The sequence below is a fragment of the Lolium rigidum genome, chromosome 5, assembly GCF_022539505.1.
Source record: "Lolium rigidum isolate FL_2022 chromosome 5, APGP_CSIRO_Lrig_0.1, whole genome shotgun sequence".
NCBI lineage: Eukaryota > Viridiplantae > Streptophyta > Magnoliopsida > Poales > Poaceae > Lolium > Lolium rigidum.
The window spans coordinates 484968-509932 of record NC_061512.1 but is presented as its reverse complement, the minus strand read 5'-3'; the positions used below and the strand labels follow the sequence as shown (position 1 = coordinate 509932).

Genomic DNA, 24965 nt, shown 5'->3' with positions numbered 1-24965 from the left:
CGTGAAAGGAAGCAGGGTGCATGACCCGTATAGAGATGGCTCCCAAATGGCAGCCCTTCCTATACAGGTTACTGTCTGAAATTCAGAGTTCCTTCTCAGGTCACGAACCTGATGGAAGGAGCAGCCCATCCCAACGCCCTCCCCAGATACTGTTTATCATCAATTTCAAGGCAGCAAAGGGGAAACCAGTGATGGAAGGGGAAGCCCATCCCAAAGCCAGTAAACCGAAATTGGGAGTCGATCTTATCATAGCCCATTGCATCAGTAGGTTGTCCCCATCGAGCTAATTCACAACTAGGTCATGGTGAGTAAACTCCACATGAGTACAGGACGCTACACGACACTAATATATCATATACTAGCCCATAAAACAAACAAGCACAGCGCAAAGTCGATCGCAGCACATTGACAGTAATAAAACTGGGATACTCGAAGCTCAAGAAGCTAACCGATGGCGGTCCTCCCTACCACCGCCGCCGAGCAGCCGAGCGCGCGCGCGACGACCGCCTTGAACTGAGCGGATGAAGACCCGGCGCGACGATAGCGCGGGGGGCAGGGAGGGACGCGTGCGGCGAGGCCGGCGCGGGGCAGCGAACCCGTGGGCGGCGTGAGGGTGGCAGGGTCAGGAGCACGCCGCGCTACCAACGAGGGTGTGTGCCCCGGCGAGTCGGTGGCGGCGCCGGCGCCGGCGCCGCCGCGCGGGTTTTGGAGCGAGGGTTTGGTTGGGGTTCGGATTGGGATGTGAGTTGGGCCATCCAGTTTCAGCACACATCCGAATCCGAAATACAGTACCGAAGCAAGAAGCAGGCGAGCCCACACGTCAGTCCCTCTGGTCCGGCCACCTCCCTTCGCCGTGGAAGAAGGAAGACGCAGGGAAAAAAAAGACAGAGGAAAAGGAATCGGCCCACCTGTCAGAGAGAGGGCCTTCCTTCCCGTCATCGCTCCATGGCACCGAGTCCGAGGTATATAAACCGGAGCACCGGCATTTCGCACGCTGGCTCGGCTCCTCCGTCTTCACGGAGCAAAACGCAGGCGAACCGGGGGATTTCACTTTTCAGAAGCGTGGTTGATTTCGAACGCACGCGCGCGCTGACTGTTTTGCTCTGGAATGTTCTAGAACCGCGTCAGCGTGGGAGGTCGATCAAGCCCAGTCGCTCGAGCGCAACCCCAAGCGCTTCCGCCTGCTTCCCCGCTCCGTTCCTCGGTTCATCAGGACCACCATTCTCAGGTATCGCCGATCTGAACCCCTGTTGCTGTCGCAAATGCGCGCGGTCGTTGCTGTATCTGTTTTGCTTCCACGAAGCCATGGCCCTGACTGGGTACTCGCGAAATCCAGAAGCGTGGTTAATTTCGAACGCACGCGCTGCGCTCAGTGTTTTGTTCTGGAATGTTCTAGAACCGCGTCTGCGTGGGAGGTCGATCAAGCAAGCAGAGTCCAGCACAACCCCAAGCACTTCCGCCTGCTTCCCCGCTCCATTACTCTCAGGTATCACCCATATCGATCTGAACCTTGTTTGCTGTTGCGAGTGCCATCGCGTTACTGCATTTGTTTTGCTTCCACGAAACGAAACGATGGCCTGGCTGCGTACTTGCAGAATTCAGACGCGTTAGGCGTTGATGTATTGGGTACTTGCAGAATTCAGACGCGTGCGTGGTTAATCTCTATATTCACAGGCCGGGTTAAACTACGTTTCGGTACAAAACCTGGAGCATAAGTTTCAGCCAACTACTAGTACATCAAAGTTCAGCCCCACGTTTATGCAACTATGAAATCATTAGCAACAACGCAGAATGTTACAGTAGAACAACTTCTCCTGAGCTTCATTAATTTCGACCGGCATTGTTTTGGGCGTTCATGTATTGTGGATTGCTGTTTCTCTCTAGATTCACAGGTCAGGGATAAACTACTTAGATTCAATTCAGTCTCATTTCAAATCGAAACCTGGAGCATAAGGAGATTCAGTAGAGTACAGCAAGTTTAATCCCCGGGTTTCTGCATTACACTAGAGCAATTTGTCCTGGCGGCCTTTCACATGTCAGCTGATTTTCATGTGCATTATTTGTGCTAGTTTCCAATGTAACCCAATTGACACCATCTCCAACTAAGTTGGATAAATAGCCAGCTAGCGTTCTCAGATAGTTTGTCGGACGAGCACAGTAACCATCAACCGATCGATCATGTACTGGTAATTATGTTACTATTGATCATACTTTTGTTTATAAATATATGGCTTTATTTACTTTACTTTTCATTAACGAAATCGATAGGCTGTTACAGTCACGAATAAAACTTGGTACGCTTAAAAAGAGAATCATTCCATTCACTGGAAGCACTGCTCCTAGCAATTTCTTTTAACTTATGCTGTAATTTCATGTTTTACTCGTTGCATCCAGTGAAAGCAGTGCTCCTAGCAATGCAATGTCCTCTAACTTATGCTGCAATGTGTTAGAAATTTTCTGATAGGCTGCAATTATTTTGCATTGTAAACCAACAATCGTTGCATTCAGTGCTCCTACAATAAACCAATGCTCCTAGCTAGCAATTGGTAGATATATTTTGCTGTTTTTCTCCAGATTCACATGTCAGGGTCGTGGTTCTACTTCTACCTCATTTCAAATCGAAACCGGGATGTTACTGTATAGTACAACAAGTTTAATCCCCACATTTCTGCAAGTATTGAATCATTAGGGGCAACGCAGGATGTTACAGAATAGTAACTTCTCCTAGTGCCATACCGGCCTTCCACAAGTCAGCTGATTTTCAGTTCAGACGCGACATTAATTTCGATAGGCACTGCTTTGGGCGTTGATGTATCTGGGATTGCTGTTTTTTTTCTCTAGATTCACATGTCAGGGATAAACCTTGGGCATTAGGAGGTTCAGTATAGTATAGCAAGTTTTATCCCCACGTTTGTGCAACTATGAAATCACTAGGAAGAATGCAGGATGTTACAGTAGAGCAACTTTCAGCTGGGCTTCATTAATTTTGACAGACATTGCTTTAGGCGTTGTATTGTGTATTGGTATTTTTCTCTAGATTCACAATAACAGATCAGGGATAAACTACCTAGATTCTGCCTTATTTCAAATGGAAACCTGGACAAAAGGAGGTTCAGTATAGTACAGCAAGTTTTATTCACACGTTTCTGCAAGTATGGAATCAGCACACGATATTACGGTAGAGCAACTTGCCCTGGGCTTCCACAAATCAACTGATTTTCATGTGCATTACTTGTGCTAGTTTCCAGTGTTACCCAATTGACCCCATCTCCAACTCAGTTGGATAAATAGCCAGTTCTCAGATTGTTTGTCGGATGAGCACCGTAACCATCACCCAATCGATCATGTAGTAGTTTCATTTTGTGAGTTTTGATCCTTCTATTGCATATAAATGTATGGCTTTATTTATTTTACTTTTCATTAACGAAATTGGTAGGCTGTTACAATAAAATAAAAAAACTTGGCAGGCTGCAATTGTTTTCATTGTAAACCGAGAATCATTGCATTCAGTGAAAACAATGCTCCTAGCAATTTATTTTAACTTATGCTGTACTTTCATGTTTTACTCATTGCATTCAGTGAAAGCAATGCTCCTAGCAATGCGATCTCTTCTAACTTATGCTGCAATGAGTTAGAATTTTTTTTGGTAGGCTGCAATTATTTTCATTGTAAACCAAGAATCATTGCATTCAGTCAATGCAATTCTCCTACAATAAAGCAATGCTCTTAGCAATTGGTAGATTTATTTTTCTACAACCTTCGGTGTACAATAAAAAGAATTCAACCTTCATGTATCATATCAGTTGTTGGACGTTTACAGAGTTCAAAATGGCGCTCCTCAATAAATTTCTTGATGAAACCTCTACAGATGGGGATAACAACTCCGGGGACAAGGTAAATAATGTCACAAACATAGTAGGCTAATCTAAAATGGATTTTTAATTGTGTAAACCAATGTGCTGCAGGAAAAAACAGACCAGAAGAAAACAATGGAAGTGTATTATGCCTTCATTACAGTCGGCATGACCACTTTCCTTTGGAAAGATGCTATCCAGATGTTAGACAGGGTTAGGACCAATAACGAGAGCCTGACACCTTGGGTTGCAGTTTACTTCACTGTTGCTATTACCTCGATGGTTCTGGGCATGGTGGCATGCAAGTTCCCGGACTCAGCTCCATTGCCCATGGGCACCGCCGGCCATGGAGCATTCCATGCTTTGCTATTCATGGTGTTGGGGCTGCACCTTGACACGTTTGTGTACCATGTTAGCTACATATGGGCTATTTGCGGTGTTTCGGTGGCTGGCTTTGTCTTCACTGTCTACTGGGGATGTAGCGTCGAAGATCCTGTGGTAATGAACTAATTAAGATAGCTCCAAATACATTTATTTGGACCAGTTTCTCATGCTAACGATCATATATGTCTCTTTGTCAGATAATTCAAGCCTGTGTGCAGTTCCTCTGGTGGGTCGCTTCATGGACATGGTCAAAGTTACAGAAGGTTCCAGATTGTGTTTGGTGGGCTCTCTTTTCATTATTATTGCCTGCAGCCTGTTGCTTGTTTTATTTTCCAACAATCGTATTCACTGCATACAACCAACAACGGATGATTTCTTGAAGTGGTTCTTCTTTTATTACTACTTTTCAGCTCTTTGTGGAAAAGGTCGGTCATCAAACTTCGCAGCTACAGGGTACCTCCCCCAGGGAACGAGAATAATGTGTCAGTACAATGATCTTGATCTAGTTTCGTATGATTTTGTTTATTTACAAACAATGTCCGGTAATTTTTGCATCTTCTGTTTCTTGATATCTCTGTTTAATTTTATGTTTAAACAGCTGGTATGAGGAGGTTCCTGATTCACCCTGACTTCTCTTCACGTCGTGGAGGTTCCGACAATTGGCATCAAGCAGAGCACACTATTAGCATGTCTACGCCGAGATCAGTAGTCCCATCACTCTGCAAATGAAATTTTGCTTTCACACACATTGTATAGCTTCTGCCCTTTTGGGGGAATATCAAACAACCAAGTGAAGCCCTCATTCCATCCTTCAGGGCACAAACCAGATGGGATATTCACAACATTTTTACCTCGTACAATCAAGCCTTTTGAATGTGCTGAACATGCCATATATGGTCCTCAAATTCTGTAGATATAGTCAAAACTTGTAGTAATATTTGCAAGGCTGTTGTTTCGAGGAACCAAGAAACCATTATTAAAGTACTGATTTGCCTGAAACAAACAGGTTAGTGATCATATTGCAGCTTGGAACTGTTGCAAGGAACAGTATCTTTACATATGCATTCTTTTTTTCTTAAAACCTGAAACAAAAAACACTAGGAAATGTAGCATTACAGCATTCTGTTAGTTTTCGAAATACTTCCATATTACACATACATATGGTTGTTACAACATGTGGAGAACATAGCATTGAATGTCACTTCAATAGTAAGCCGGTGGCAAATTTGACAGTTTCTAACACATAAGTTTTCAGATACAGCTCCTAACAAAATTGTGCTCTTGAACACGTAGGTCTCATTGATGTGCTATTCCGAAATGTAGATATATATGCCGTTAGAGGAAGTAACACTAAAGTTAGTGCACTGTCCACCAATTTTCTTGCCATTGATCCCAGGCCGCATCCACTGGGTGAGCGTTCTGAATCGAACCACGGAAAGGAGGACCATCTGTATCAGGCACTTGCCTGGCAGCAGGTCGCCAATAGATCAGAGGATGGATGTGACCGTCGACGATCTAGCAGTACTAGTATAAGAGAGAGTTCTGTCATAGAAACGATTACATTAGGATGGATGACAATTTGTTAATATTTTTTGTAAAGCGGATTTATTCAGCCCTGGTGGTTGACAACTTTTGTAATAAATAATGAAAAAAAAAGTTTAGCCATTAGTTACAGTATATACCGCCACCGTTCCTCAAAGGGATTCATTACAATGTGGCATCAGGTGAATCACTTGCGCTATCATCTTCTGCTGCTCCCAGAAATAACTGTTGATTTACATAGCCGATAGTTACAGACACTATCAATCTTACCATCGTCTGCTATCAGGTCAAAAAGCCATGGAGCTGCCTGTCTCCTGTAATGTTGCATATGCTACAGAGAGAAGAGATCAACTATGTTCTAACATGAGGTTATCTATGTATTGAGCTATGTATGTACAAGAGAATGCTAGGGTTCGTATGTGTCTGTATGACGTGTCCGTGTGTCCACGTGTCTAGAGTGCCTTCTGGTCCAGCCTCTCGTTCCAGTTCAGGCATCTGATCAAGCTGCGGAACCAGTCACCGGTTTGGTCCGATTTGTTGACTGTCGGGAGCGGGTGCTCACTCATGGATATATGAACCGAGTCTCCTCGTGACAGCTGCTGCCGTCTTTTGCCATCGAACGACACCCAAGCGTTGCTTCTGGCATCATCTGGGATCTGATAAAAATGACAGTTAGTCAGTTAGTACATTGTGGGGTAACAATCAAGCCACAGTATGTTCTCGAGACATATGCATACCATGCATTTATTCTTAAGGATGAGATAAGGATTACATGAGAATATTAGGCATTTCAAGATCCATCTATTGGAGGACCTCCATACCTTTAATTCAAGCCGTGCAGAATCAGGAAGGATGACAGGTCTAAATGACAGTGAATGTGGGCAGATTGGAGTGAACAGCATACATGGGACATTTGGATGGACCTGGACAGCAAAAATGACAATGATCGCCGTAAATAACTTTGAGATATGCGACGCAAGTCAAAACGAGCAGTTGACTGGCACAAATGAATAGGGTGCTCAAAAGACAAAAAAAGGTGCACTCTTCGTAATGCGTTTGAATGCAGCACTACACCAGCAAAGCTCACAAACAAGCCATAGCATCACTTCTCTTTATTCTCCAGTGTACTCCCCAAAGATTAAAAAAGATCCATAACTGCAGCAACTAGATTGAATCTTAGGTAACGGATAATGACTCCTTGTATTATTATTAAGTAAATGTTGTGTATAAAAACTGCATGCACTACTGAAGCTTGTGTAAGAAGTCTTCTTTTTTAAGTTTATGAAAAGATTCACCGAAACACTTAACATTTAGGCAGTGGAAAACAGCTTTCCAGATGTTCATCAGCCTGGCTTCATTGAAACATTTACAGGATGCATGACAGATAAAAGTTGTATCCATGTAACCAAAACGACGTCTTTCATGTAGAAAACTACATTAATGTGCTGCTTATTTGAGAAATAACAGGGCACACTGAGTGAAAACTTAACACAAAAAATATGCCATATGTATAGTATAGCTTGCAAGGATTAACCTACCATTGAACCCCCTGCAGCAGTAGAGTATGCTGTGCTGCCAGTTGGTGTTGCTACGATCACACCATCTCCTTGAACCTACATATATTCCCACAGTTCATGTTACTGTGGTTACAATACTGAAGATCTAAGTGAATACTGAATACTAGCATCAAACAATTATATAATCTCTAGGACTACAAGATCAAGCATAGCAGTGAGACTCAGCAACTAGTATGTGATGATTACATTGCAGTACCCATTTTGTTTGGGCAATCATGTGATAAGTATGAAAGACAATTCAGTTTGGAGAACATTTGATACATAAGTCATAACTGCTAAACTTCATCTAGCATAACACGGAACATGACATAATTTTGAGATGCAGCCAACTAAAATTTCCGGACAGAAATATAGACAAACGACATTGATGCACTGTTACCAAAGGAAAAAAAAAAGGCACAAATAGAGACATCTAGTTTCTAAGACTTTGTACACATATTACCTTAGTGATAAGGTGGTTATGCTCGTAGCATTCAATTTTTGAAAGATATGGATTAGAACCCCGATCAACAACAACTTCATTTAGCACATCAAACACTTTTCCAGGCATTGCTTTTCCATTTCGAAAGATCACACAGCGTAGGCGCATTCTAAGGGTTATATAAACCCCAAGCGTATTGTTCCCGTGGATGACAGCTCTCATGTCTTGTCTGAAACCTTCGAACTGAGGTAAAGGAAATGTTACATGCTTAGATTTGATCCAAAACACAGGCTATAGAGATAAATTGGTCTTGGAATGGAGTCTGAAACGTACAATATGTGAAGTCAGAAATCCAAGGGATCCAAGATTGAATGACACAACAGGTGGTACAGAAGTCCTAAATAAGTTTGATGCGTGCAATATGACCCCATCACCACCCAAGCATGTGACAAAATCAACTCTCTCATGAAGGTCACTGTTTTTTGGCACAAAATGATGTTAGTAAATGGTAATATGGAAACTAATACTGGTATATAGATTATCACTCATCAAAAAATTAAATATGTTTCACTTATACCTGGTGTCTTGAGTATAAAAGGTTTGCACAAAACCATAACCAGGAATCCTTGCAAATACATCATGAACATCTGGCTCCACAAGAACATTCATCTTTTCTTGATGATGCAGAAATGAAGCGACCTAAAAAAGCAAGCTGTTAGAAGTATATAGAGTATCAAATGCTATGTCTGTTGCCAAGGAAAAGAATAAATTAGGCAGAAGTAAATGGAATGTATAGCCTAAGTGACTATCAAACAGTTAAGTTCGAGTAGAGAACTAAGTATCCAGACACTTCCAAAGACATATACAAAAGAGCCTACACCAGATGTGTTATACAAATTGTGAAATGTTCATCAGATACTTCAGATGATGTTCTAGACTGTCTGCCCCCATGAATGACTATCACTACCAGGAGAGATCAAATCCCACTCATAGAAAAAGCTTCTCAATCAATTCCATTATCACCCAGATATCCCATTGGTGTATTCAGGGACTTCATACATCCCTTTTGGATTCTAAAGCAAATTCTCAACTTCATTGAAACATTTTAAGAAATTCAACTCCAAAGAACATATTCAATTTACTGGAGAAATTATTATATTAGGCTCACTTAACTAATGTTCTCTTTGATACAATACTAAAAACCTTAAAATTAATTATAAGTAGTTCCACATCTTTACTACAAATTCATGATGTACTCAGTACTGGAGAAGTTTAAAAGGTAAGCTTCCAAAACATAAAACATTACTTGCAAGCAAACTTCTCTAATCTCTAGCATTGTATTACAACATATATTGAATGATCATTTGCATGCAGGACATTTAGTCTTCTTTAAGATGGACCAGAGTACATTTTGCTACCAGATAAAAAGTATAACAGAAGTATTGATATACAAATGATATGCAATGATATATATTCACCAAAAAATGGAAATTCTGCATGCACCTCTTTAGCCTCTTCCATGAGCTCATCGCCTAATTTCTTCAGTAGTAAAACAGTCTTTGGAGGAGATTTCCACATAAGCATCTGTTGCTGGGTGCTAGGATGAGTAAAAGCCAAAGATGATTCTGTTACTTTTTCTCTAGTACAAGAAAATCCATCTGTACGTACTAGAAACATCTCAGCTTTTCTTCTTGATTGAATTCGGACAACACCAGTTGAAGAGGCACAAATACTTCCATCAACGGAATCTGATGGGTATCTCTCAAGATAAGGAGCGCCATTCTTTTCAGATGGTTTTTGTGATCCAAGCTGAGCATTCCCATTGGAGCTGTTGCCATTAGATGCTCCTGTATCAATAGTTAGGAGAGAGGCTGGGTTTTGCTTTTGCTCAGAAGAAGTGGATGTTCCATTGTTTGACAGCTTCCCATTAGTGATCCCCGAAGAAACTGATAGTACATAATCATTGTCAAATAACGTCCCATTTGCGTTTTTCAGAACCATCATGTCTGCTGCTTCACAATCAATGGCTTCATTCTGTTCAGCTCTGAGATTTTGCTTTCTCCTTGAGATCATTAAGCTACTCGATCGTCTCCGAGAGTTCAGAACAGATTTTGGATAAATCCTTTTGCTTCTAAAAAAATTGGTCATCTCCTTTCTAGAGAAAACATTGCCAGAAGGAAATTGTGCCTTAAGGGGACTAGTCTCCAGTTTAAAATCAGAAAGAAGTTCCGTCCTGCTGCCATGCAACTCGCCTTGTTCAGTGCTTTGATCATTGGGAAGGGAATTAGTAACTTCCAGATTATTATGTGAAATTTCTATTTCTGTGTCACGTGCTTCCCCAGCATCCACAGTTCCATCGGACTCCAATAGTGCACCGTTTTCACTGCTTGTGTGCTGTTCTGTCCGATCGTTCTTCAGGGCCTTACCATTCACATTCGGTGAGCGCTTTTTAGTAGCCAGTCTCTCAGCACGAGTGGCATACTGCTTCCATCTGGAGACCATTGCAGACGCCCTGCCAATCCCTTCCTTGCTATGAAGATAAATGGGCTTCTTGGCTCCATCTGACACAAGTGCTGCAAATTGCTGAACTTGTTCGGCAGAGGGAGCAGTGCCGATCTCAACTGGCATGTTGACCACCTCTATCTTTCCGGATGAGACAGCTTCCCCAACTGCTGAAAGGTATAAATCATCTTTAACATCTTCCTCCCGGAGATCAACAATAGTTTTGAACCCCTTGGCCAACAACCATGCCAGTCCCTCCACACTGACTTGCCCTCCCCTCCAAAATGCAACCTCCAACTCATCTGTCGCCGAATCATCTGGCACGGTTGAAAAGTACACCGGAAACCAGTTTGCGAACAATGTCGGACAGGGGTGGCTATCGGTCCTTGCGAACCCCGCATCGTAGCAGGCATTCTTCAGCCTCTGCAGCCTCATCCATATATCCAGTCCCCGGGCCTCGTTCGGTACAAGGTAACTAGAAAGCGCAACCTGCATGCTCTCGCAGCACCGCTTCATATCCCCACGGAACAAGGCGAGCGGCGGGATCCTATCCATCGTGCTGTGCTCAGATCCCTGGAAGGCGCCCGCGACGCCTGACCGCCCCGCAAGCACCTCTGTCCTGCCCCGGTTCAGCAATGCCAGCATGCAGCCGAGCACGGCAGCAACCTTGTCCTCCAGCACCGGCAGGTCCTCCGACGGCACGTCGTAGCGCACGGGGCACTCGCCTGTCTCTGGGTCGCAGAGCGCCGACATGACAGCGTTCTGGAGCTGCTCCGCGGCCCGGAATATGCGGCAGTAGGCCTCGATCTCCGCGATGTCGCCGGGCACCGGACCGACCCACAGCAGCTGGGACAAGTCCCTTGTGTGGGAATTCTGCAATAGACAATTTATCAGTAACGGAGCAACAGTAACAGTTTCGATGCAATCTAGTGAGAAATGAAGCTTCCAGTTCATTTCTTGCGTTCTACAAAACCGTTCGATCAAATGCCTACAAGGATCGTAGATGCTACAGTATGAACAAGCATCTGTCCGTCAGCCATCAGATTCTACGAAGGTAAGAACTAGACGAAGCAAAGATCCCAAGACGAAGGGTAGCTTCCACCACCAACTGTTCGACGGAATGGTCGAGGAAGGGCGAGGGAGGCAACTGACCTGGGAATCGAGCCCGATCCGGGAATTGAATGACGGCGCCCGCGCGACGAGGCCACGGCGTGCTCCCGCGGGGCGCCACCACCACCACCTGCCTGCGGCGACCCGGTCGCCAGCGGGCGGCGGGAGCGGGAGCTTGGCGGGCCCGTGCCGCGCGCACACGGCGAGCATCAAGCGGGGCGTGCGCGCGCGGAGCCGCCGGCGACGAGGAAGAGGAAGAGGGGACGGGACGGGGGCGCGTCGCTGTGGAGTCCGCCCGTGGTCTCGGCGATGGCATCCACAGACCAGGTGGAGTAAAAAGCTGTGGCTTCTGACGGAGAGGAGAAGAGAAGAAATCGAACTACTGGTAGGGAAAAACTGTTTGAGGCAGGTTGGTCACGCTGCCGCCATTGTGGCTGTCTGCAAATTGGTGTTGGCAATGCCAAATGGAGCACGCACACACACAAAATGATTGATGGAAAGGGGAAAGAGAAGTTGGAACTTGAGGTGATCAGAGGTTCTTTTCTCTGAGATTGACATCCTTGGAGGTTTGCTGAATGGATGAGGTTCAGTTTGGGGAGGATATCGTGGACCATAATGTGTGGTTTGAGTTTTATGATGGCTTTACTAGGTCTCTGTTTTGCTTATGCGAGGAAAATTGATAGGCGGAACGAATATTATACGTGTTTTCAGGGATTTTAGGGTAATAATAATTATGTTTTGGGTTTTATGGCGGCTTTTGTAGTTTCATATTTGCTGACACGAGAAAACAGAAAGGGGGAATGCAATTGTTTGTGGTGTTGTTGATTTTCACAAAAATGCAATCGCAAAATAAGTAAAAGAAATATTCTAATTTCAATGAGTACTGCTTATAAATTTAGTCAAAAGTCAACAACATCTAAGTTTGACTATTATTTTAGACAAAAATATGATATTTATGATATCAAGTTAATGTAAATAGATTCACCACAAAATATATTGTTATAATGTACTTATGTAATATTGTAAATTTTGGTATTTTCCTATATATTTGGTCAAAATTAATAAGGTTTGACATTTGACTATGTAAGGGTATATTGCCCCTATGTGTGATTTTGGTAATTAGTAACAACCCCTATGGACTAATGTTTTCATTGAGTTTATATGAAGGAATATTCCATAGATACTACTTGTAGTTCATGTGTTGGATTCAAGTATGGATGCCATGAAGGTAAAGATATACCTTGAGTATTGGCATCAAGATCATCGATTTCAAGACATATATGTGATATGATCAAGAAGAAGAAATGAAGATAGAGTTCTTATGTGGAACTCAATATTAGCCATGCTCTAGCTTATGTGATAAACAATGAATGATCAAGATCTTGAGTGCTTGATTTCAAGTGAAGAATTCAATTTATGACTCTAAAGCGGTGTCATGATAGTCTCATAAGTTGAGCTATAGTTGACTAAGATTTAGAGCATGCAAACAAATGAAGAATTCTTTATACACCTCAAGATAGTATGATAGAGCATGAGAAGATACAAGGTTGACCAATACAAAGAGTAAAAAATAGATTCAAGTTTGGTCAACACATGAAGCATGAAGAATGTGCCACGTGAAATCATGTGGTATGGTAAGCCTTGTCAATTCTGATTTATGAACTAAACCATCATATATGTTCCCTTTTGTTGTCTATGTGGGTTAGGTATCTTTCCATGGGCATGCATCAAAAGAGAAATCTCATATAGCCCATGAAAGGATGACATCAAGTGGTGATCGTCATCAAGGTTGAGTTGGGCAAGTTCAAGATGAGCATCTCAAGAAGATCACATGCTTGAAGCTTGCCGTCCATTTGGTGATAATGGACATGTGAAGATGTGCATCAATGGAGCTTTCCCATCATGGTGTATGGGGGAGCATTTGTGAGCACGAAACAACAATGATCAAGTGAGGTATTCCAGCTTGAGTGGAGCTTGAAGAGTTATCATCAAGATCAAACGGGATGCGCAAGGCAAAGGTATGGCCTTGCTAGGTTTTCCTTTTGCCGGTCTCAAGGTGGTTGTTGGTAGACCGGATTATAGGATAGATAGCCGCACTATCAAGAGGGGCTTTCGGTTGGGTAACTTGATCACATCGTCTTAGGGAGCTCAATCATTTGCATACTTTGCATATCCCTATTACTTCTTGGTGTTTCTCTGTGTGAGGTTCTTGAGCTTGTTGCTAGCTTTACAATAAGCTCAAGTTCATCGAAAACGGAATCCGCATGCATCCTCTATTGCGTTTACGAGTTTGGACGTCTTCACCGTTTCTTGATGGTGGGAGACTCCCTCTCTAGATCATCTAAAAATATCCTGTGAGGAGTCTCCATATTTATGTTTAAAAGAAAAAGAAAAGGTTTTCAGGGGTCCTGCGAATTCCGGCACCACGCCCGGCAGTGTCGGTTGTCTCATTGGATGGCCCGGCACATGCCGGCTCCCACACAGGTGCACACCGGACACAATCCAGGGTGCCAAGTGCGCTCGCCCGGTACCAGTCCAGCGCCTCACCCGGCAGTTGCCGGCTGGCCCGGTCAGAGACCCGGCAGGACCGGGTGTCCCACCGACCAGGCCGGCGCCACTCCCGGTGGACCGGCTGGCTGACCGGCTGGGTCGTTTTTCTGCCCGTTGTTCTCCCCAACGGTTATATTTCTCCCTAGGCTATAAATAGGTCTTCTTCCACCTTGGGCTGGATAAGTTCTTCTACTCTCTCTCCTCCATTGTTGTCTTTGAAGAACTTGCCCTATCTCTTGATTCCCCCCATGATTCTTGCTCATTCTTGAGGGATCTAAGAGAGGAGATCCAGATCTACAATCCCCACCAATCCTTTTCTCCTCTAAGTGAGGGGAACCCTTTGGATCTAGATCTCGGACTCATTTGTTGATTTCCTCCTTTGTTCTTCCTCTCTAATCTCATCCTAGCATCTGTTGCTTTGGTGGGATTTGAGTGTGAAGGATTCGAACACCTTTAGTGTTCTTTCTTTGTATCATTGCATAGTGTTGAGCTATCCACCATGATTAGTTCGAGTGAGAAACCGTGAGCTTGTTACTCTTGGAGGGTGACCTCCTAGTTGGCTTGGTTGGTGTCCCGGTGACCTCTTCGTGAAAGATTGTGAAGGGGTCTTGGCTTCTCCTTCGTGGAGCTTGTGAAGTGGTTGAGGAGCTTGCCATATCCGGAGTGGGGGAAAAGCTAGCCATAAGGAAAGGGTTATTCCTTCGTGGGATAGGCATGGAGAATAAGGTGAGCCTTTGTGGCGTTGGGAAATCCTTCGTGGGATCCCCACCTCTCCAAACGTGACGTACCTTCTTGCAAAGGAAAATAACACGGGAATACATCTTCGTCTCCGCGTGCCTCGGTTATTCCTATACCCGAACTTACTTTTCTTGTGATAGCCATCGTGCTTGAAGTATATATCTCTTGCTATCACTTGTCGTTCATATATATTGTGCCTATCTTGCTTAGCTCTAAATTGTTGTTATTGCACTTAGTTGAGCCTAGCATATTTGGGGTTTGTGCTTGTAAAATAAACGTTAGTTTAAATCCGCATTCTTACAAGTCAAATCCGTAAGAGTTTTTAAAACGCCTATTCAACCCCCCCCCCCCCACCTCTAGGCGACATCTCGTCCTTTCAGACTAAATTTATATGCTTTATTTATTAAAATAGAGGTAGTAACAAGAATAAAGATGAATCAAACTTCAAAGAAGTAACCACATCAACATTAAACAAAAAAGGACTAAATTTTTCAAAATAAAATAAATAATGCATATATGTTTTATCAATTCCTATGCACTAATGGGGCTTGTACAAAGTGGACAATAGGTCTAGACGCAAAAGCCTCAGTCTAAGCACCAATATGCAAGCCTTTCGATGGAAAGTAACTTAATTAGACTGATTATGTTCTCGATGATACATTTTTCCACTCGCTAGGTCCATCGATCCAATATAATCCAAGAGGAAATGTTAAACTAGGGTGAGGTCTTGAACTCTACAAGGTGGTGACGAGGGGGCTTCTCGGCAATGCATGCTAGTCGCGGCCATTTTCTTCCACACTCTCATCTTCTTCCATCCCCTACCACCACCACAGGCATTGCGACAGCCATGGCCGGTGACATAGGATCGATGGGAGGGTGTCTAGGATGGCCACGTGGCCTGGGGCATCGCCGAGGCCGAGTTCATCGAGGAAGACGTGGGGGGAGAGGCCAGAGTCAACCTCCGTTGTCCCAATCGCCACCATCATCGCCTTAGTCCGTCGCCATCGATCTCTCCGAGTTAGAGTTCGGTGTCACCATCGACTTGGGCCTGGACTGGGACAGGTTGCGACTCCCCTAGAAGTTTATGTCGGTGATCGATGGGCAAGATCACGTCGACCTCGTACTGCGGGTCCCCGACGGCTTGACCGACCTGTGCTCTATATAGATGTTATTCGACCGCATCGGCCAGATGTACCTCCACAACAACGACAGGAGGCAGTTTGTCTATCGCACGCTATTGAAATCGGGCACTTCGCATCTTCAAGTTCGACGTCCACGGCATGCTCACCGTCGAGGTCTTCGACGAGATCAAGCTAGTGCCGATGCTACTACCATTACGACGAAGATGACTTGGTGAGGGCAAAATAAAGACTCTAGGGTGTCCTACTATGTTTTTATTAATTTTATACATTAATTAGTTATCAGCTTTAAGCAAATTATCCTGAAACTATGTATGCAATCCATCGATCTAGCCAAAAATTCTAATATTTAAACAAATTGGGTCCAAGTGCGTACAAAATGGGTTGCACCGCTAGGGGCACTAACTTGGCAGGACGGATCGACGACCGAAATTCTATTTTTATAAAGAGAGATAAAAGCATTGCCTCTTTTATTAATTAATTATGTTGGGGGATGATCCCGGTATGCCAAAGGCATGCCAAACCGGATGGTTTGAGCCATCAAGATACCGGTTTAAGGTTTATTCCGGAATGTGAAGATAAGCTTTTGGCTAAGGAAATATTTACCGGTATCCCCAAGAGGGGTATACCGGAATGAGCTAAGAAGACACCGGGTTACCGGTAAGATGTGTACTGTAGCACGTCGGCAAGACTGGTCAAAGATTTTCTCAAGGGCTAGAGGACAAAGATGAGCTAAGCAAAGTAGCTTTAAACGAAGCCCTGACGATAAAGAAGAAGGTGACGCTGAAAGCATCCGGAGGACGTTAGCCTCCCTGATTAAAGAGATACCGGCGTCACCTATGATTAAAGTAGCATTATAAAGTAGTTTGTCTGTTCAAAGATGTCATTAGGGTTTCCTAGGGTGTCTTCCCCTGTAAGCCATCCTCTCCCCTATATAAGGAGAGGGGGCACACCCCATCGCGGGCATGAGCCATTAGGTCCACCTTGTATACGAAAACCTGCAACCGTTTGAGATCAATGAAGGGAGAGATCTAGAGCTGAGTTCTTACTTGTGTTCTTCTTCTTCTACCTCTGGCCAAGGCCAAGTTCTCAGGAGATCCATCCCATCCTTACCAAAACCCTCACCCGAATCCTCTAGCGCCCATTCGGCCCCAACTTAAGCCATCCTATGGCATCTGTATGTTCACCACGACGACAGTTGGCGCCCACCGTGGGGCATGAAGCGGCGCTTGCTGGAGTTCACATTCGGGCGGGCATCCTCAACGTCTCCGGCGAGCGGGTGGTGTCTGCGCTCGTGTAGCGCATCTACTCGCTGGACTTCATCAACGACAACGCGGGCTGCTTCGCCAACGGCGGCGTCTTCCCCAAGAACGGCTGCGTCATCGAGTTCGGCAGCCACCGCGTCTACTTCGGCACTGTCCCTGTGCGCCAGCGCCTTCCGCCGGTGCTGGTGGCGCCGGACCCGCCGAGGTGGCTATGTGCTGGCCGCGCCGCTGGTAGCGTGGAGGTGATGATGGCAGGCGTGGCTGACGCCGGCAAGGAGGTCGCGGCGGACAAGCAAGGTCCACGCGCACGGCCAAGCCGCCAACCGAGCGCGACCAGGTGGTTGCGGGTACATCTGCACCGCCACCGCAGACCCCTCTCCAAGCGGCGATGAACGTGCTGGCGACGCCCCTGGCGCAGAACATCGATCCGGCAGTGGCTCAGGCGGAGCTGGAGGCGCAACAACAGAAGCTGCTCTCCGCAGGCGCGGACATCATCCGGGCGCAGCGCGAGCTGAACCTAACCCTACGTGAGTATAACGCTGCCCATGGCTTTGCTTCTGTTAGCGCTCAGGCTGCTAGGATACCGGGGAACCGGCTTAAGGCTCACAATCTAGATCAAGATTTGCGCAAGGAAGTCCTTGCCGGCAAGAGTACCTCTGCATCTTTGAGCATTGTAGAGAAACCTAAGTACAGTAGCCCGGATAAAACCATAAAAGCTGCTAGGGCTGCAGTAGAGCTGTGCGACTCACTTAGCGGAGATGCCTTAACAAAGCAACAAGAGCGAGTTAGGGAGTTGTTTGACATGATTCAGGAACAAAATGCTGAGCTTGCTAGAGCGAACAAAGCTGCGGCATCAAAATTTGTGCGTTCAACAAAGAATGCCGGTAGCAAGTCCCATGGGCAGGCATCGTCCCCCCATCCGGACAGAAGAAAAGAAAAGGAAATGAATGCGCAGCAGTTGACTGTGTACGATCCGGTTCTTGCCGGAAAGCAACAAGCCGGGCAACACGATGCCGGTAGAAAAAGCCAAGGGGCAGATCGAGGCTACGCCAAAAGAGGCTATGCCGGAAACAATCATGCCGGTAGACATGAAACCGGGCAAAATTACCGAGCTGCAAGGGCAGTGTACGAAGAGGAGGAAATGCCTCCCCCAAGGTACCGGCAGGCAAGGGCCGTGGTACCGGAACGTTATGATGAAGCTGATTCGACAACTGAAAGACTCACGGCCTACCGGAACCCGTTGGGGGAACGCGTAGGAGAGAGACACCTGCCAGAACGGGATGCGAGGCACCGGCTGGACACAGTATATTTATCCAAAATGATCGAGGCAGAAGGTCCTCCAGGCCCAAAATGCTTTGGTCCAAGGATCATGAAAGAGGAACCACCGGTTCGCAACTTCCAGTTGCCCCGTGACACAAAAACATATGATGACACCACTAAGCCGAAAGATTGGCTCGCGGATTACGTGACCGCGGTGTACGTCGCTGGTGGTGGAGGAGCCGTAACCGGTGGAGGAAACCAGCGTTGGGCCGTGAGAACTGTACCATCTTTCCTGGTAGGACCGGCACGAATCTGGTTGAATAACTTGCCGGCGGGAAGCATAAACGGTTGGTTGGACTTTGAGGAAGCTTTTGTGAGTAACTTCAGCAGCACATACCGGCGGCCCAACGGGCCGCAGCAGCTCGCTTTGTGCGTACAGCGCCCAAATGAAACAGACCGGGATTACCTAACCCGGTGGAACTCCACAAGAAACTCCTGTGAAGGAGTAATAGAGGCGCAAGCCATTGCGTGGTTTTGCAATGAATGCCGGAGAGGTTCGCCGTTGTGGCAAAAGCTGCAGCGGAACATGCCGGTAAATTTGGCGGAAATGATACGTGTGGCAGATAGCTACGCATTGGGAGACCCAATGCAACCGGCAGTGCAAGCCGATCCAGCGCAAACAAGCCAACCGCGCCAAGATCAATACCGGGATAACCGGCACAACAAAAGAAGGGAAGATTTTCCGGATCGAAGGTATGGTCCGCAGCAAGTAGCCGCGGTGCAGGATAACTCCGGCCCCAGCGGAAGCCAAAGGCAAAAAACCGGATCGCAGCCGTGGGCGGGTCCTAAAAAACAATGGGTGGAAAAGAAGCCGTGGGGAGATAAAAAGAATTGGCAAGACAATACAAGATATACCATGGAATCAGCAATGGAGCAACCATGCCGGTTTCATACTCCAAATCCGGCGAGGCCGGCAAATTATTTGACAAAAGATTGTTCCTGGGTCAAGTACTTGATGTTGAAAGGTGCGGCAAAAGATGCCCAAGCGCAAGGCTGTTCCACCATACTACCACCATCGCAAGATATGTTGCACCAACACCCATTACCACCACCACCACCGCTTACCGGAGCAAACGCCCTACCGGTACAGCCTCAGCCAAACCGGCAGCAGCACCAGCAAGTTCATCAGGTGGGAGAAGGCAATGGCCAACCACCTCCACCGGCACCTTTAGGCCTGAACGTTTACCAAGATCCGGATATGTGTTGTGTTGTATTCATTACTGAGCCAACCGACAGGCAAAGCATGCGTCGCCGTTCCATGGAAGTGAACGCTGTGATGCCGGCAGTACCAAAATACATGCTGTGGTCAGATCAAGAAATCTCCTGGTCATTCAAGGATCACCCCAAGATAATGCCTAATCCGGGTGGTTATGCTCTTGTCGTGGACCCAATCATGCATGGGCCAACGACTCGAGTCAAGTTCAGCAAAGTGCTGATAGACAATGGAAGCAGCATAAACATCATGTACCGGCACACCATGCATACGCTGGGCATAACAGAAAACATGCTACAGCCAACTCGCACAACATTCCACGGAATCGTTCCGGGCTTGTCCTGCGCGCCAGTGGGAAAAGTCCGGGTGGATGTGTCGTTTGGAGGGCGTGACAATTGCCGGGTCGAAAACGTGGAGTTCGAAGTGGTGGACCTAGACAGCCCTTACCATGTGTTGCTGGGGAGACCGGCATTGGCAGCATTCATGGCCACAACTCATACGGCATACCTCAAGATGAAGATGCCGGCACCTCGAGGACCCTTAACTGTGGTGGGAAACTACAAAGTCTCACTGAAACCGCTTCCGCCGGATCAAACCTGGCAGAATTGCTGGTGATTGCAGAAGAAAAAAGAAGGATGCAAACTGCAGTTGCGCTGGCTCGGTCCTCACAGTTGAGCTTAGCGACAATGAGTGGAAACTTGGGCACACCAGCGTTCAAGCCAACCAAGGAGACAAAAGACATCGTGCTGGACCGAGCTTATCCGGAGCGTACTGTTCGCATCGGTGCTGGCCTGAGTGAGGCATAGGAAAGCGCGCTCGTCAGCTTCCTCCGTGAGAATCGGAATATCTTCGCCTGGTCTACTGATGACTTGGTAGGTGTTCCGAGGGAGCTGGCTGAGCACTCTTTAAACGTCCGGAAGGATGCCAAGCCGGTGCGGCAGCCCTTGCGCCGGTTTGCCGAAGATAGGAGAAAAATCATTGGAGAAGAGGTGACAAAATTATTGGTTGCCAGTTTCATCGTGGAAGTACTGCATACCGAGTGGCTAGCCAATCCGGTGCTGGTCGAGAAGAAGAAAGAGGAGAACCTCGAAGCAAAGGCTCCAAAGGTGTGGCGCATGTGCATCGACTACACCAACCTGAACAAAGCTTGCCCAAAAGATCCTTTCCCGTTACCCCGGATCGATCAAGTGATTGATTCCACTGCTGGTGGCGAGTTGTTGTCTTTCCTGGATGCTTATTCCGGTTTCCACCAGATTCCCCTGAAAAAGGAAGATCAAATAAAAACTGCGTTCATTACCCCGCACGGGGCTTATTGCTATGTCACTATGCCTTTCGGTTTGCGCAACGCTGGTGCAACGTACCAGCGCTATATGCAAAAATGTTTGTTTGATCAAATTGGAAAAAATGTGCAAGTCTATGTGGACGATGTCGTGGTAAAAACTAAGGTAAAAGAAACCTTGATCGATGATCTCCGGCAAACATTTGATAACTTAAGAAGATTCCAGATGAAACTCAATCCGGCAAAATGCACTTTCGGTGTCCCCGCCGGCAAACTGCTTGGTTTTCTCGTATCAAGCCTGGGCATTGAGGTTAATCCGGTAAAGATCCGGGCAATCGAAAGAATAACTATACCACAAGATCTCAAGGACGTGCAAAAGTTTACCGGAATCTTGGCATCGCTAAGCCGGTTCATAAGCAGATTGGGAGAAAAGGCTTTGCCGCTCTATGCTTTGATGAAAAAATCCAATACTTTCGTCTGGACCCCTCATGCAGACGCAGCATTCAGAGAGCTAAAAACAATGCTAGCCACTGCACCGGTGTTGGCTTCGCCTTTGGAAAGGGATCTCATGTTGTTGTACATAGCAGCAACCAGCCGGGTTATAAGTGTTGTGGTTGTAGTGGAAAGAGAAGAGGAAGGAAAAACCGTGCAGAAGCCGGTATACTACCTGAGCGAGGTGCTCTCCCTCTCAAAACAAAACTACCCACATTTCCAGAAAATGACCTATGGCGTGTTCATGGCCGCCACGAAGCTTAAGCACTATTTTGAGGAACACCCCATGAAGGTGGTGAGTGTGGCACCCATTTCCGATATCATGTACAACAAAGATGCTAGCGGCAGGATTGCAAAATGGGCAATTCAGATATCACCATACGTACCGGTATACGAAAGAAGAGATGCCATAAAATCGCAAGCCTTAGCTGATTTCCTGGTTGATTGGGTGGAAATGCAATACAAGCCGCCGGAACAAAAAACAGAGTACTGGAAGATGCACTTTGACGGATCCAAACTCAAAGAGGGTCTAGGTGCCGGTGTGGTACTTACCTCACCAAAAGGAGATCACCTCCGGTATGTTTTGCAAGTGCATTTCAGGGCATCAAACAATGTCGCTGAATACGAGGCTTTGATTCATGGACTTAAGGTCGCAAAAGAAATCGGTGTGCACCGGATCATTTGCTACGGAGATTCAGATCTTGTGGTGCAACAGTGTTTCGGAGATTGGGACGCAAAAGATGCCAATATGGCTTCATACCGGTTTCACGTGCAAAAGATCGCTGGCTTCTTCGAAGGGTGCGAATTTCACCATGTGCCACGGGCAGAAAATGAAGCCGCGGATGCTTTGTCCAAGTTGGGCTCATCTAGGCAAGAAATTCCTCCCGGGATAGCCTTGGCACACTTAAGGGTACCATCGATCAAACCAAGTCCGGAATCGGAGTCAATTTTCATACCGGAATCACATGTAGTACCAATGGATATTGATGAAGGAAACTCGGGGACTATTCCGGCAAACTCGGGGATTGCTCCGGTAAACTCGGGGACTGCGGCGTCCATACCGGAGGAAGCAATGCAAGTGGATAGCATGGAGATAGACGCACCAGTATTTCTAGTTCGAGAAGCACCATCTTGGGTTAAACCTATTAAGGAATTCCTGATCGACAACACCTTGCCGGTTGGCGAAAGTGAATCCAGAAGGATCCAGAGGAGGTCCAAAGCATATACCATCATCAATGGCGAGGTGTACAAGAGAAGCATTACCGGTGTCCTTCAAAGATGTGTGGAACCAGAAGAGGGAAAAGAAATGCTTGTGGAGATTCACCAAGGGGAATGTGGGCAGCACGCTTCATCAAGGGCACTGGTAGCAAAAGTATTCCAGCATGGGTTCTACTGGCCCACTGCTTTGGAAAATGTTGAGGATTTGGTAAGAAAGTGCAACGGGTGCCAGAGGTACGCCAAGCAAAATCATACCCCAGCATCCGGTTTGAAAACTAAACCATTAACTTGGTCGTTCGCTGTTTGGTGCCTCGATATGGTTGGCCCATTCAAAACTGCAAGGGGAAGCATGACCCACATCTTGGTGATGGTGGATAAGTTCACCAAGTGGCTGAAGGTAAAACCTATTGCAAAATGTGATGGTCACACGTGAAATTCTAAAGATGTCATCTTGCGTATGGATACCGCATAGCATCACCGATAATGGCTCAAACTTTGCCCAAGGAGAATTCAAACGATTGTGAGGATAACAACATCCGGTTGGATTTGTGTTCAGTGGCACACCCACAAGGCAATGGTCAAGTAGAAAGAACAAATGCGCTGGTGCTTTCCGGCATAAAACCAAGGCTCATTGAACCACTCGAAAAGACATCGGGCTGTTGGCTTGATGAACTGCCATCAGTGTTATGGAGCATAAGAACGACCCCAAACCGGTCTATCGGATACACTCCATTCTTCATGGTTTATGGGGCAGAGGCCGTGATACCAACCGATATCATCCATGATTCACCAAGGGTACAACTCTATACCGAAGAGGAGGTAAAAGAGGCTCGGGAAAACGATGTGGACTTGCTAGAAGAAGCAAGAGAGCTGGCTTTGGCAAGAACAGCCATTTACCAACAAAACCTCATAGGCTATCATAGCCGGAAGGTTAACCCGAGAGTGTTCCGGGAAGGAGACCTGGTGTTACGCCTAGTGCAGCGCACTGAGGGATGCCACAAACTCTCACCTCCATGGGAAGGACCGTTCATTGTGAGCAAGGCTCTCCACAATGATTCGTACTACCTAATCGATGCACAGGAATCAAAGAAGGGAAAGGCGGACAGGTCAGGAGAAGAATCCAAGCGTCTATGGAACATAGCCTTGTTGCGTCCTTTCTATTCATGAAGATGTGCTGTAAGGAGTTCTTTTTGTACCTTATATGCTATGAATAAAAGATGTCGGAACCTCGAATGAATCTCGGGGACTACCGCTATTGAAGTTGCATGCAATATGTTTATTTTTTCAGTTTACCGGTTGCTTGTGGAACATTTTTTCTTTCCGGTTTAGTAACGTGCTAAACCTACCGGAGTCTTCGACTCTGCTGCTGTCTGCAACCCGGCTTCATGGCAAGCAAGATAAACCGGTAGGGATTAAGCACGTGAACCACGAAAAGAGGAAGTGGGAACGAACAATCCGGAAAAGTTTAACTAACCCCGGCTATACCGGTTTTTTGTGAAAATTTCGAGTTATTTCTAAGTTCAAGAAAGTGTTCGCTTGGCAAAAGAACTTTGTAACTCATACGCCAAGACACCCAAAGAGGTAGGCAGAGGCAAAGCAAAAGAACCAAATGTGCATCGGATTGGATGCGGAAACAATTCCGGAATCTTTGCAGTGCAGGATAAAAGCAAACACTAAGTAAGATGCGACAGATAGCATATAAACTTAACTTAATAAGCTACCGGGTAAAAAGACGCCGGCATAGAAGTTGTACCACAACCAAAATGCTAAGTGATTATCTTACATCAGAGACCCTGGCATACCGGGGCAGAGTTTAACGGATATTGTTTTCTTAAGCATCAGATACAACAAGGATAGAGTGAAAGCAGTTAAGCATCAGGGGCTTCGGGAGGACCACCACCGGCCTCAGGAGCTTCCGGAGGAGCGTCGCCTTCGACATCTTCTTCATCCTCCTCGTCCTCGACTTCTTCTTCGTCGTCGGAAATTGCATCCTTGACGTCGGGAGGAGGAGGGATGAAGGTGTGCACGTGGGCAAACTCTGCTATCCGGTAAGCGCGGTCCTAGCGTTGGGCGGTGCGGGCCGGATCCGTGTCGGTGGGAGCATCGGCACGGAGGCTATGGAAAGCATCCAGATCCAGGTCGTCATACCATGAGCAGGCGATGCGCAGCGCCGCATCCGCTCCGGCACGAGCCGCTGAGCACTTCCATTCGCGGATCATGCGACCGGCATCCTTCAACCGGTTGGCGGTGAGCGTGATGTTGGCAGGCACCGGCTCCTCAGGCCACATCACTTTGCAAATTTGAATAGCGACATCCGGAAGATCAGCAAGGTGCCGATCCACGGAGCGCATGTGCTGGACC

At 46.3% G+C, this 24965-nt stretch overlaps 1 protein-coding gene across 1 annotated transcript; it reads right to left on the bottom strand.

Annotated features, from left to right (window-relative positions):
- Window positions 1–5895: 5895 nt before the first annotated feature.
- Window positions 5896–11615, bottom strand: LOC124657476 (probable NAD kinase 2, chloroplastic). Its single transcript, XM_047196022.1, has 8 exons — window positions 11433–11615; window positions 9282–11153; window positions 8356–8477; window positions 8112–8253; window positions 7800–8021; window positions 7319–7393; window positions 6602–6703; window positions 5896–6436 (listed from the first exon to the last, which is right to left on the bottom strand). Exons 1-8 carry the CDS (start codon window positions 11598–11600, stop codon window positions 6233–6235), a joined length of 2907 nt encoding a protein of 968 aa, XP_047051978.1. The 5' UTR covers window positions 11601–11615; the 3' UTR covers window positions 5896–6232.
- Window positions 11616–24965: the final 13350 nt, after the last annotated feature.